This window comes from Trachemys scripta, chromosome 8, assembly GCF_013100865.1.
Source record: "Trachemys scripta elegans isolate TJP31775 chromosome 8, CAS_Tse_1.0, whole genome shotgun sequence".
Classification (NCBI taxonomy): Eukaryota; Metazoa; Chordata; order Testudines; family Emydidae; genus Trachemys; species Trachemys scripta.
The window spans coordinates 9,306,736-9,320,933 of NC_048305.1; the positions used below are offsets into that span (position 1 = coordinate 9,306,736).

A 14,198-nucleotide genomic window follows, 5' to 3' on the forward strand; every position below is an offset into this window, starting at 1 on the left:
AGGTCAGCATAAGCACAAAAGTCTGCTTTCCTTGTAGGTTTTCCCCCTAAACAGTATGCAATAAGCTGTATTCCCAGGCGTATAGGTTCTCTAGGGGCAGATTCCCAAAGGGACCAACCCTTTTATGCCTTTGAAAAATCTCCCCTCCTCCCCGCATAGACAGCCTCTCAGCCGTCAATATAGCTCACTTTGACTAGGTTCTGGTAGCGGTTTTTATTTTGCAGGATGCAGCCCGCTGTGTAAACGGTCCTTGACCTAAGGGGTTCCCTTCTCTTGTTTTTCCTTCCCAGGTAATGATTGTGGTTGGTGGGCAAGCGCCCAAAGCCATCCGGAGTGTGGAGTGTTACGATTTTGAGGAGGATCGGTGGGAGCAGATAGCTGAGCTTCCCTCCCGGAGATGCAGAGCAGGTAAGTGGAACATGTCCAGTGGCCTCCATCATTTTCCTGCTAAATTCCTTAGGGGACAGAAGTGTATTCAGCCCCTCTCTGTTCCCAGCCACCAACAGCTCTGCCTCCCACCAAGATCCAGGAGAAGGCTTCACTCCCCCAAATGGGCACAAAGCCACCTCACTCTCTACTATTTCCTCTGCTATTCCTTCCATCTCCTCTGGCCTGGCTTCAGAGTGGGAGCCAATTTTACCTACTGGCATTCCAGTAAAGAGCTGGGGTCAGAGGTCATTCACTGGACTTGCAGTTTGAAAGAGAAGGGATTTTTCCTAGCAGAGGTGAGGTATGTGGGATTGAAACTTGTTCCTCCTTGGAGATCTGATTGACCCTACCATCCAGCACCCAGAAGTGCCCTCCGGGTCCATACTTTTCTCCCCCTCTGAGGCACCTTGAAATTAGCTGGGTCCCATACCCACCTCAGAATTAGCAGGTTTCCCCTGGTTTTGTGTGTGTGTGTGTGTGTGTGTGTGTGTGTGTGTGTGTGTGTGTGTGTGTGTGTGTGTGTGTGTGTGTGTGGTGCGTTATTTTCCCTACAATCTGTACGGTCTCTTATTCAGATCTGATGGTCATATAGAGCAAGTAAACGCTAAACATTTGCAAATGTCCTATTCATCCCTTCTCTGTTACAAATACCAACAAAGCCATCTGATGGCATCTCTTTTCCAAGCTACCCGTAGCTGCGGTCTGATCTCTAAACCTAACTCGGAGACTTAAGTATCTCTCCCCTTCTAACAGGTGTGGTGTTTATGGCAGGCAACGTTTATGCAGTCGGGGGGTTTAACGGCTCTCTCAGAGTGCGAACTGTAGACGTGTATGATGGCGTGAAGGATCAGTGGACGTCAATTGCCAGCATGCAGGAACGACGAAGCACTTTGGGGGCAGCTGTGCTGAATGAACTCCTGTATGCTGTGGGCGGATTTGATGGAAGCACTGGTATGTTACTGCACAAAAGCCAGGCAGCCAAATGAAATGGATATTGTACTAGTTCTGTGTTCTCCAGGTCCCTCACAGGGAATGCAGAGCCCTGCTGAAAGTGCAGTCATTGAATGGCAAATTCCCTCGCAGTAGAAAACAGCAGTTAGTTCCGACCAGTTCTCCACACCTACGTTTCTAGCATTGTGTTTTGACGTCTTGTGCTTATTATTTTTTTTTCCTCTAGAAAGTACGAATTTATTCAACAAGAATCTGACGCTTTAAAAGGAAATGTTTTCATAGCAAACATCTTTGGTTTTTGTAGGGATCTTGCTATTGCAAGGCAAGTGATTCACTGACATTCACTTTTTTAAGTGACCATCCACAGGAGCAGCTAGTAGATCTAGTTACAAAAAATCCTGATTTGCTAGTAGATCTAGTTACTGAAGATGGGATTGGGAATGATGGAGATATTTTAAAGTGCTTGATTCAGAGGCAGCTCACTGTTGGAAAGTATCGGTATTCTTGGCGGGGTCTTTTTTTGCTATGAAATAATAGTTACGTTCGCTTTGCAGTTGTGCTTGAATGGTTCAAACTAGAGCTGAGCAAATAGTTCATTTCTAAAAACTCTGCCTCTTTCTTGAATACCTTAATTGTTCTGAAATTCTGTCCACCGTGATCTCTGCAAACATTTCTTGAGCTGTAGTTTGCAGGTGAGCTGTTCAATGCAATTATTTTATACTGAATTTTTCAACTGTGTTTGTTAATTTGGTTTTGCCAGAGGTCATATGGTCTTGTTTTCTTTCCTGTTTGGGTTAGATTAAAACTTCTCTTTTAGAATCAGTTTTCTGGTGTAAATACTCAGAATTAGCTCTCTGTAACTATTCTCTAGTATACACTAACAATTTCCTTTTTTAGGCAAATGTTCTTTCCAGTAAATGGTTCGCTTAGAACATACATGGAAAGTGATCACAACATGCAGCACAAATGCAGTCAGAGCAGCCTTATTTAAGAATTTGAATGAACATTAATACAAAAATGTTCTGAAGTATTTGACCAGCTCTAGTTCAAACCCCAGATTGACCATAGGTTCATACTGTTTTAAATGGAGATGGGTGAACTGGTTTGGATTAAACAAAAGCCTTCTCTGAACTTGTGTCAAGGTGAAATACTTGCTTGTCACTTCTCCCACACCCTTCCTTGTCCTTCTATTTTGCACACTTCAGTGCTTCCAGGTTCTGCCCAGGACTGGAAGGGAAAGTGCTGAAGTTACTGCAGGAGACTGCTTTTGCTGTATTTCCAGCTGTATTTCTGAGACCCACACGCTTCAGAAAGTTCAGATAAGCATCCAGATTTTGGGTGTTTGTGCAAAACTAACTCTGCCTTTCCCGAAGGGCTTGTCTACACAGGCGAGTTTTACCAGTTATACTGGCATAGTTACTGTAATATAGTTATATTGGTGGAACTCCCTGTGTGGACACTTATTCTGGAATAAGAGAGGCTTTTTAAACCCTTGCCAAAGTAACAAAAGCCAAACCAAAACAAAGCTGTCTTGTATTGGAATAAGAATGCCCACCTGGCTGTTATCCCAATGTAAGCATAATGGTTTCAGTTCACACCTTAGCTTGTGCTGGTATAACTTTGCAATGTAGACAAGCTCCCAGTTACTTTTACAAGCTTGTGATGAGCAAACCTCAGAGGACTTAAAGGGGCAGTTTTAAAATCTTTGCATTGGATTGATTTTAATGCTGCTTGAAAGGACATTTTGCTGTTGGACTATCCCAGCTGAAGAGCTTGGGGTCTAGGCCCCAGATCCAGTCTCTTATTCCAGCACGTTAGCCGTGGCAGCAGCCCTGGGACGGGGAGTCATCTGGCAAGGCTCAATCGTAATCTTCCTGGCTGCAGAAGGAGCAGCACTGATGGGCCAGTACCAACCTGCTTTTCCTTGCCTAGCAGGAAAATGGCCACGCAACTGCCATGGGGGCGGGAAGGGAATTAATAACCATGGGAAACTTCAGTCTAGGTCACAGGGGAAATGCGTCTCCTAAGGGGGAGAACAGTACAATGCTAATCTTTTTAATTAGAAAACCTATGTATCCCCTTTTTAACTAGGTCTGGCATCAGTAGAGGCCTATAGCTATAAAACCAATGAGTGGTTTTTTGTGGCTCCCATGAACACAAGAAGAAGCAGTGTTGGAGTTGGAGTTGTGGAGGGTAAGAATAATAGCAGCCATTTCAGTCACTTGAATACTACTATTTAAAACGAAAACCCAAGTGGTTAAAGTCTGAGTTCCTGCAGCGAAGGGGCAGGAGCTGTTCTCCAAACAATCCCTGAGGTAACCTGCTGCCAGATGAGCACAGGAACAAGCCAGGCCAGTTTCTAAAAGCTGCATTCTAGAGGTTTGTTCATTGGGAAAGATTATTTTTTTTTAATGTGACTGAATTGCTGCAGCTTTGAATAGTCTCTCTGTTGTGTGGGAAAATTGTATGTTTTGCCATCCATGCTACATGGCACGGGATCGTGATACTGATGCTGGGCCCAACCGCAGCTGGCCACGTCCCCAGCTTTGCGTGGGGCATTCTTAGTTTTTTGGTGGGACAATAACGTCGTCTGAGACACTTCTGGCCAGTGAAACAAGGCACCGTGAGGGTGTTTCTGTTGTGGTCATCAGCAAGCATCGTGATAGACAATGGCAATCGCAAGAAGACATTTAAAAATCTGCCCTCCAAAATGAAGGCTGAAGCGCAGTTAAAATCTTGGCATCTTAGTTGGGGTGGGGGGCGGACTGCCAACAAAATCATAAGATTCTGCAGTTGTTTGCATCGGACTCACGTGTTGCATTGCCCATCCTGCGTTGTGCATAAATGGGGAATTTACAGTAACAAATGTCAGTACCATGCCAGCTCAGGAATGGGGCAGGGAAGGATAAGGGGCAGTTGCATTTGTTGAAACAACCATCAGCATGAACATGTAAGTATGAAAGTCCTGAGATCTGGTGCCAAGTGGGTTGATTTCATTTTACCTTGCTTAGAATCCAGGGGAACAATCACTTTAGAATATGAATTTCTTTCCATTCTGTGGAACTTCGTGGCAATGTTTTTATTATGTAGCCCTAATTGCAGCGGGTTGTAGCTGTCTCCCATTAGTACAGTGTGTAGCGATTGGTTGGTGGAGTTAGCCCCAGTATGTTACAAACTCCAGTTCCTGGGATTGCAAATGGCTGGTTTGGCCAGTAAACGGGAAGGGATTGGAAATTTTTTTTTTTTTAAATGGGAGGCGGAGAAGGAGAGGAACCAAAGTCAGTTTCTCTTTAAGTAGTGATAGAGCGGCTAAAATCTGCTTAGCTGCTTGTGGAGTTTAATAATAATTTCCTTAATTATTGGCATATTCATATGCTTATGATGTGCTTAGTAAACACTGATACTTGCATCTGAAGAAGTGAGGTTCTTACCCATGAAAGTTTATGCTCCCAATACTTCTGTTAGTCTGAAAGGTGCCACAGGACTCTCTGTTACTTTTTACAGATTCAGACTAACACGGCTACTCCTCTGATAACTGATACTTATGAAAAGCCAAAGTGGGTCATACTCAGTTCAAGTGCTTAACAGAGATTTAAGAAATACAATGGTAACTTTTCTTTTAAACAAGGCAAAACAAATGCATGTGTAGACCCTCTGGAGCAAAAATAGCCAAGTGTCTTGGAGTTGAACAGTTTTTAAATCAGCAGGAGCTAATAACAAATTTGATATAGGGCTTAAGCCACTGTCCAGAGTTAAACAATACCCCCAGAGTTCTAGCAACAGAGACTGAATATGATGAAAATTGACCTGGTGCCTACAGTTATTGACAATAACTAATAGTTGATGCAGACCAACAAATGTTACCTTGGTAGAGCATAGTCAGCACCAAAATATTTCCTGCTTTGATGTGTTAACCTAAAACACCAGCTGGGTTGACGTAACTGCACAAATAAGTGTATGAAATGTCTAAAGAGACAGCAACAATTACCCATGCACGTATGGAAGTGTAGGAAACTGATCTTGCCAGGGAAGTGTGATGGGACTGACTTTGACTTAATCCAGTCTTCACCAGTCGGAAGAAAGGCAGCGTGTCCTCCAGGACCTGAGTGTAGACAGGCTTATTAGCGTTCATATTAGGCGAGGTTCAGACTGGTGCATGGGCCCCCACCACACTTCAGTTGTGCTTAATTTGAGACTCCATTGGTACAAAGGGCTTTTCAGGGACCCTCTGATATGGGTGAGATCAATACCCTGTACTGTTGAGATTAAAACAGAGGAGAATTAAATGCTTTACATGGCAAATTGGAGAAAGGTGGCAAGGCTTATTGGAGGGTGTTTAAAGTGAAATTAGACAGTATCTATTTATTGAGATGTATAGTGCACTAACCAAAGGGCATGCTCTCAGCACCTGTGGCACACTCTTAAAAATACCCATAAATCCCCAGACTCCAGCAGTTACCCACTGATGATACTACCCAGGAGCAGCATTGAGAAAGATGTAATAATTCCCACTAACAAAGTCACTACCAGAGTTACCCTCTGGAAGGAAACAGGTTTCCAGTGTTTCTTAGTATGAAACAGGATAGAAGGAACAAAAGACTGGTGCTGGTTCTGGTTCTTGTGAACCTCTCCCTTGTACGAGTCAGCAGTTACTCATGTGCGTGGTCACAGTCAGTGGTGCTGTATGTAAGGATCTGTGGCCGGGACCCCGCTGTGTGTGATAACGCTGTGAGAAGGAAAATAGCCTGCATCCTCTTAGAGTTGTAAAGCCATTAGGGAAAGAAGATGGAAAAGACCAGACTGATTTGTAAAAACGGACAGCAGGAGGGTCACAGAGCAAAGGGGTGAGCGACCCATTTAGGTTCATGTTGTACCTCACAGAATGTAAGTACTGTAATTCTGTTCACCTCAGGAGGGTTTGAGGCAAAAACTGAGGGTAGAGTTTAACTATTATTTTGTTGACAATGCTGCTCCGGGATGCAGCCTCGCTAGATGCTGGTCACTTTTTTTTTTTCCCATTTGTTTGTTGGGGGGTCCCAATCGTACACATGGCCCTGGCATGCATCAGCACAACATGATGCTATACGCTCAGTCCAAAGGAGCAGACAACCTTGAGCTGCAGTTACAACATCAGCTCACTTTCGACTGGCGAGGATTCTTCAAAATAGGGATTTAGTGTTTCTTAACCATAGCCTGTTGCAGGAGAGTAGGTTATTCTGTGTTTATTGCTTTCATGGCATCTTAAATATTGCACTGTGTTTTCAAACCAGAAGGTGCTATTGAAGTGAATGTAATTTAGCTCCTATGTAAGACCACTGTGAGGTAAATATTAGCTCCATTTTACGAAAGCAGAGAAATTGGAATGTTGTTCCCAAGGCAACATAACCGGCCAAATTCATGGTTGAGATAGTGTCCTAAATAGGTGACACGTCCACATAGTTCTGCCCCCTTTACAGTGCATGTTACACTAACTTAGTCTCCCTCTGAATCAGTTAGATTCATGCCCACTTACTAATATGTAGCTTGCAGTATATTGCCTTTACGCATCACCTCTGCATTTGGCTAAGTGAATATAAGGGAGCATACATCAGCATAAAGTATGTAACAGACAGAAAATCTAGCAACTGAATGGGAGGACATAAGGATGTGTAAGGTTAAAGCAGGTGAAAACCTGCTTTAAATGGACACCTTCTCCCTGGGTTCCTGGGTGTATCAGCTGGAGCAGTTTAGAGTCCCTTACACATCATAAAGTGAGTTTTAGTAGGTCTGAGGGTCTGATTGTGTTTTCCTACCTCTGAATCTGGTGCAGTGAATCACTTGGTAGAACTGGATTAGAACTCCAGCCTTCTGGGATCCCATCCTCCTGCATTTCCCTATGGAGACAGTGTTAGTGTTAGCCACTTAAAAATGGGCACATCAATTGTAAATATGCTCTACCTTGTGTATTAGTGCCCCCCCCCCCCCCCCCACACACACCCAAAAAGAGAGACCTATCCAATGGCACCCCAATCTCAATTGGTTCTTTAGGCACTACGGTAGTCTACAAATGATTGATGATGATGTACCCTATTATCAGCAGGTACTGAATGCACCCATTTCTTTCTGATTAGTCTGTGTCGTGTTTGTTTCTTGCAGGTAAGCTGTATGCTGTGGGGGGTTATGATGGAGCATCACGTCAGTGCCTTAGTACCGTAGAACAGTATAATCCGGCTACAAATGAATGGACCTACGTTGCTGATATGAGCACTCGGCGCAGCGGTGCAGGTATCGATTCTGAGACACCTTTAAATAAATCAATCAATCTGTGTCCCGCTTCTCGGCAGCATTTAATTCACATACATCTGGCTTTTATTCCCGGTCACTGCATGGTGAGGAAGTGAAGAAGGTGCGTTCTTGGGCTGCTAGTTCTGACTGAGAAATGGCATCACGACTATTGTCTCTGAGTAGCTTCCATATCAAACTTGCCTTGTCCGTATGGTAAAAAAGACAGTTTTTCTAATGGCCAGCCCTGCAAACTCACCCTGGGACCAGAAAGCCAGGCTCTGACTATACCATCACTTGCACCTTCCACCACTTCATTTCTTGTCCTGTGGGCTTCCTCTTGATTTCCATAGGTCACTGTATAGTAGGTGTTTCATCGATCAAAATTCACCGGCAGCGAGTGACCTAAAAACCGAGTTAAAGCAGTTTATTTCAGCTTAATGAGCGCTCCATCTCGACCCAGTTTTTAGTGAGTGGACAGGCCAGAGGATTGTGGAACAGGGAACAAGGAATTTGTTTCCATTCTTGACTGCTACTGAACTTCAGGGCCTTTTCCTAGTCTGTTGGCATGGGGATGATAATGCTGAGCCACAGTGCGTAAGTATTTTGTATCTCTGGATGAAAGATGCTATAGAAGTTTTATCATTATGGTGTTACACGTGCAGTGGAAACTCACTTTTGCTGAATGTGAACATAGTGAAATGTATGTTTAAGGTGCAGTTCCCACCCTGCTCCTAGCACTGGAAATATCTTCTGACTAGGGCCCAAAGTCAACCCTTTCCTAGGGGCTTGCCTTTATTACTAGCTGAAATAATAACCGTGCATAAGCCTCAGTAAGAATTTTCTGCTTGACTGGTTGTAGCACTCTTCTCTGCAGGACCTCTCTCTGCCCACCTGGTCTGACATCAGGGGGAGTCAGCAAAAGAGCTTTACATCTCTATGCATGGCCACTGAACCTGCCCCACCCTGTCTTACAGGGAAATAGAATGAATATCCCATATTTTCAGCCCATGGCAATGTGCAGTTGACGTTCCTTGTTTAAAGCAATTCTGGTTATCATGAATCTCTGCTTTTGGTGAAGTTTCCTTATTAAACTGACTGTTCTGGGAATCCTGCTTTAAACGTACTTCTAAAACGAAACCCAGAGGAAGGAATACAGTCTCTAATATTCTGAACAGGCTCTCAATTTCCTGCCGAATACTGTTGTTCATTTTCTTTTCCTCAACTGGATATGAGGTGCAGCAAATTACGGCAGTTACCAAAACAGGCAGTGAATTTTCCTCTTCTCAGGGGAAAATGCCAGTAATGGAATTCACTACTTAGAGCAATAAAAAGTGACTATCAGTAGAACACTACTCCAATAAATAAAACCACATTCAGTGCCTCCAGCATCATTGGCTCAATGCTGCCATCTAGTGTTCTTTGGGAAACAAGTACTCCTGTATACCGGATAGTTGCAGTTTAATTTTGATTGCTAGTTGCAGGCCCCGTACAGACTAAAAAAATACATGTATTCTGGCAGCGCATCAGCCGGCCTCTTTCTGTGTACTAGGTCAACAGTAAAGAATCCCATTCATTCCTGAAAGGGATGTCCTCTCTCTGGATCTGACATACCCTGCATTGATGCAGATGGAAACCTACAGGCATTGCAGGTGCAGAGGCAGTTTTAGGCTGGATGGGACATTTCTAACTTTGTTAGATTAGGAGAGGAAAAATAATTTAACCAGCTTCTTTAACATTTGGTTGCACTTAATATTTAAAAAAAATGATTTGGAAAGTGTTGCAGTTCCAGTGTGAATATTTCCAAGTGTAACACGTTTTCTCATTAGTGATGATTCTGCCCATTTCCCACGGTCTCCCAATAATCACAGTATCAGAACACACACGCTGGGTCAAATCCAGAGTTACTCCACTGAACCTGGAATTTGGCCTAATATTGCTGATAGGTTTGTTTCTCTGGCGAGCAAAGGTTAAATACAGTAATAGAGAGTAATGTAATAGAGAGTTGCTATGGGCTAGGGTAGTTTTGTTTGGCTGCTGACAACCGTCTGTGTTACTTTCTTCTGACTCAGCTGGAGGTGGTCCAAACCATCCCAGGTGTGTAGTAGGGATTGGGGCATACCTGTGAATGAGGCCCGCTTGGCTAAAACGGAGGTCAGATAGGATAGAAATGAGGTTGGTAGGTCAGGGACAGCACAGCTACCACCTCTGTAGAGGTGGTTGTCTCTGCCTTTTTGTTACTCACGTTCAGTCTGGTTAATTTCTCTCCTGCTGTTAGCTTTTTTCCATCAGTTACTGCAGCACATCCTAAATCTAATGCAATGGCCAGTGTAGTCCCATTGACATCTATGGGATATGGGTCAGGCACCTAACTGAGCAAGTTGTTGGGTGAAATACAAGAACACAATAAAAACCAGTGGGCCCCTTGTTTAAGGTAAAGGTGGCGGCTGCAGCTTCGTTCCGTTGGAAACTGCCGTTGGCGGAGGTGCACGTTACAGCCGTGTTCTAGGATCTGAACTTGCTGCTGATTGGATTAAGACGGTGATGATTTGCTTTGTAATACCATGGGACCTGCGTGCCTAAAACCGCTCCTCTCCCCATGTCGCTGTACTACAGTTGCTAATCACTAGAGGCACTTGAGCAGGGTCCTGCATGGCTTAAAAGATGGGGTTTGGCTACAAGGGAGCTACCCGGGGGGCATTTGACTTTAGAATTCCTTCTCTTGCCCCAAACAACCTGAATGTGTTGACCGCTAGGGCATGGGAGGAGGGCCGAGATGGGGGAGTGGAGCCTCTGGCTAGTGCATTTTGGATCCGTCTTGGTTTTATTAACATTCTGGCTGGTTCATTTTGACTGGTCTTGACGCTGCTGCTGAGAAGAAGTTGCTGGATGTGCTAATTCACATGGATTGTCAAAGGCACCTAAACCAGTGACTCCCGGCCTCAGTCTGTGGCCACTGGTACAGTGTCTATAGCTGGTTGATCACATGAGGCCAGCTCACCCGCTTCCCTTACAGGGTCAAGGCCTGAGGGCCTGCGAACACAGTGGCGGACAAGGAGGAGCCGGCTTAGTTGTCTCTCTTCAGGGCAGCTGCAGCTATGTTAAGGTTAAAAGAGGAGCCATGGGAGAAGAGAATGTAGCATCCAGGCAGTATGCACAGGAGGAAGAGGGAGAGAAGAGGTTTCAGTAGCTGGGGCATCATGACCAGAAGAAGAGGGAGAAGGGAATCAAGTGCAAGAAGGTCGGTGCAAAGTATATGGAGACTAGCAGACAAAGAAGCTGCGGGAACAGAATAGCTGGGAGAGAGGAAGAAATGAAGAGCAAAAAATAGACCATGTGATTAACCTGTATTTCAAAAAGGCAAATGCACATGAGGGGGAGAGCTAAATATGCAGTAAATACCTTCCCACCGTGACTGCTCGTATACAGAACTGCTGTAGCTGCAGTCATGCTGTTCCACAATCAGGAATGGGAAGGGAGGTGTCCACCCTCTCGCGCTCTTTCTCCATACTGGTCCGCAGTATGGACACGACTAACCCAGCACACGAGACAGGCCTATTACGTTCACGGTGCTAACGATGTGAAATGTCTGTCCTGTCCGGGTCCGGCTAATTCTGTTCTCTGCTTGGCAGGCGTCGGTGTTCTGAGTGGACAGCTATATGCTACTGGAGGGCACGATGGTCCCTTGGTGAGGAAGAGTGTGGAGGTTTATGATCCAGGAACAAATACCTGGAAACAAGTTGCAGATATGAACATGTGTAGAAGAAATGCAGGTAACCACTGTTTGTGTTCTGTCTGTATTTTCATTTGTTTCTTCGGTCATGTGAGTGTATTTAATGGTACTGTGTGCACACGGTTAAAATGCAAGATTTTGGATGTACAAGCACCTTTAATGAAGAAAAGATGGAGCGTGAGGGGTGTAGTAGGATATAGTATCTAGAGTTTAACAGTGTGTCCGTTTTATTCGTAGGTGTGTGTGCTGTGAATGGGCTACTCTATGTGGTTGGAGGAGATGATGGTTCTTGCAATTTGGCCTCTGTAGAGTATTATAATCCTGTCACTGATAAATGGACGTTACTGCCAACAAATATGAGCACTGGAAGAAGTTATGCAGGTAAATAGTCAGGGGAAGAGGTGGCAACAGAACTTGGGACATGCCAGCTACCAAATATGTGCCCAGCTGCCCCTACTAGGTCAAGGAGTGTCTATTCCTTAACCTGAGGACTGTGCCTCCTGGCCACTTGGTCTTTTCATTTGATGCCCCACAGGGCTTCCATTGGAGAGGATTTCTTCACAGAATTGGGGACACCAACTTTCTTTGCACACTCTGACTGCTGGTCTTGGGCTTTGCAGCATGTGCTTGTTGCAGCACAACCCAGCAGTTGCGCCAAAGCTTATGTGAGGTCTGTTTGTCCGTTCTCTCAACAGGTGTGGCTGTGATTCATAAACCATTGTGACACCTACTCCAGCTAATGCAAGGAGCAGCAGTGAAGTGAATCTCCGTGGGTGTTCTCGAGGAGAGGCCTGACACCTGATTTAATCCAACTTATTGCTGTTGAACTCCTAGCGTGGCAAGTGCTGCATTAAGAACTTCCCCTTCCGTGGATAGTGCAGCGACATGCCAATCCTAAGGTGTTCAGTTGAGGCCTAACCAGCGCAGAGTAGAACGGAAGAATGACTTCTCGTGTCTTGCTCACAACACACCTGTTAATACATCCCAAAATCATGTTTGCTTTTTTTGCAACAGCATCACACTGTGTTGTCCTTGGTGCAATCAATTCTTTCTGATAAGCCAGTTTCCTGGGATAAACATTGTGCTTAAACTGATACCGGAGAGACTGAATTTCGTGTGTGAAACAAAACGCTACTGTAGGGCATGTGAGTAAAAACCAATATACTGAATGTCTTCACTACTGATACTTTGTACACACCTTGAGTTAAGCTATTTACTCACTGCTCCTGGAACTTACTACTGACAGTGGAATCTTCTAACCACCAATCATCAGAAATATACTGGACCGGGGTGCTGGCTTGTGTTTGACTCTGTCTCAGTCACATGTATATATGTCACTGGACAACTGTATGTATCCCTAGCACACTTATGATATGATTGGAGATGTACATTGGATGATTGTTTTGCTAGTCACATAGCTGCTTTTATATACAGGATAGGATGTGCTGGGCAATGGCTTGCCCAGAGAAAGGTGAATACCCCACCCCCCAAAGGTGGTTAATCCCACAGGAACATGCTGCTCTGGAGGGCCTTATTGCTCCCATAAAACATGTACTGTTCGAACTAAAAACCAAGGAAGAAAGTCATACCTCTGTGTCCTGCATTTCAAGGCCATTTCGGAACAGAGCATTTAAACATAAGGGTGTGTCTTACTGAGTCATTGACACGTCTCACCTGTATCCAGCCAAATAATCCTCCCCTCACCCAAGAAGTGATTAAAGACCAAGATAAAATGCCTACAGTGTCTTAACGCTTCCAGAAGAGGGAAATCGTATTCTTCAGTGTCCTTGTTCTCCTTTTTAAAGTGTTTTCTGTGTTAAATACTTTCTTCCATCCATACCAAGTAGTTAGCAGGAGCCTTTATAAGATCCTTCCAAAAAGGGATTTTAAATAGTGAAAGCTGGGCTCTGCTGTGACTTTTGATAATCTCACTTGTACCAAAGTCCTGCTAGTTTGTTTTCCCTTTGAAAGGATGGAGTCAGCTTGCAAATCGTGTGTGAGACACTTCTGGGTATCTGCTGTAGTTAAAAGTAACACCAAAGGGCCCTGAAAGTTGTTTGGAGGTTGGGGGGGGGGTGAAATAAAAGGTTTTTCCCCCCTTCCCCCATCTCACATAACTTTGTGCATTTTACAGGACTTTTGGTAGAGTCAGTTTCGCTGTTTTCCCTTATAGAGCCAGTCAGAGCTTTCCTATACAGGGAAATAGACCTGCAGAATTACAGCTGTATTATTATTCTGGCATAGCTATAATGGTATAGCTCCCAAAATAGACTCAGGGCTTGTCTTCACTACCTGCCCGGATCGGCGGGTAGAAATCAATCTCTCGGGGATCGATTTATCGCGTCTCGTCGGGATGCGATAATCGATCCCCGAAATTGACGCGCGTACTCCACCAGCCCAGGTAAGAGTAAGCGCCGTCGACGGGGGAGCTGCGGCGGTCGATTTGCCGCCGTCCTCACAGCGGGTAAGTCAGATCAGATGCGTCGAATTCAGCTATGCTATTCCCGTAGCTGAATTTGTGTATCTGAAATCGATCCCCCCCTTTTCTCCCCCATAGTGTAGACGTAGCCTCAGAGACTTGAAGGTCAGAAAGGACCATCATGATCATCTAGTCTGACCTCCTGCACATTGCAGGCCACAGAACCTTACCCCCCCACAGACTGTATTCCAGAATAAGTGACTCTTTCTAAGTGTAGCTTATATTGCTTCAGAGGCCGTTTACGCAATACTGAAGAAGTTACTTGCATTACAGTATTCACTTCGGGAGTTATACCACTACAGCTATGTCGGGATACTTATACCGCTATAATTCTGCCAGTCAGTT

The 14,198-nt window shown here is 44.7% G+C and overlaps 1 protein-coding gene across 6 annotated transcripts in view; it reads left to right on the forward strand.

Moving 5' to 3' along the window:
* The window catches only part of KLHL3 (kelch like family member 3), a 60,957-nt gene extending 48,685 nt beyond the window's left edge, over positions 1–12,272 (forward strand). For 4 of the 6 annotated variants that reach the window (XM_034779835.1, XM_034779834.1, XM_034779836.1 and 1 more), the window contains 7 exons: positions 291–408; positions 1,183–1,380; positions 3,472–3,573; positions 7,516–7,644; positions 11,274–11,414; positions 11,612–11,755; positions 12,070–12,272. In XM_034779835.1, the coding sequence (XP_034635726.1) occupies positions 291–408; positions 1,183–1,380; positions 3,472–3,573; positions 7,516–7,644; positions 11,274–11,414; positions 11,612–11,755; positions 12,070–12,098 (861 nt within the window). In that variant the 3' untranslated portion in view covers positions 12,099–12,272. The remainder of the gene's footprint in view (positions 1–290; positions 409–1,182; positions 1,381–3,471; positions 3,574–7,515; positions 7,645–11,273; positions 11,415–11,611; positions 11,756–12,069) is intronic. The other 2 variants (XM_034779839.1, XM_034779837.1) reach the window with 2 other exon arrangements.
* Positions 12,273–14,198: the final 1,926 nt, after the last annotated feature.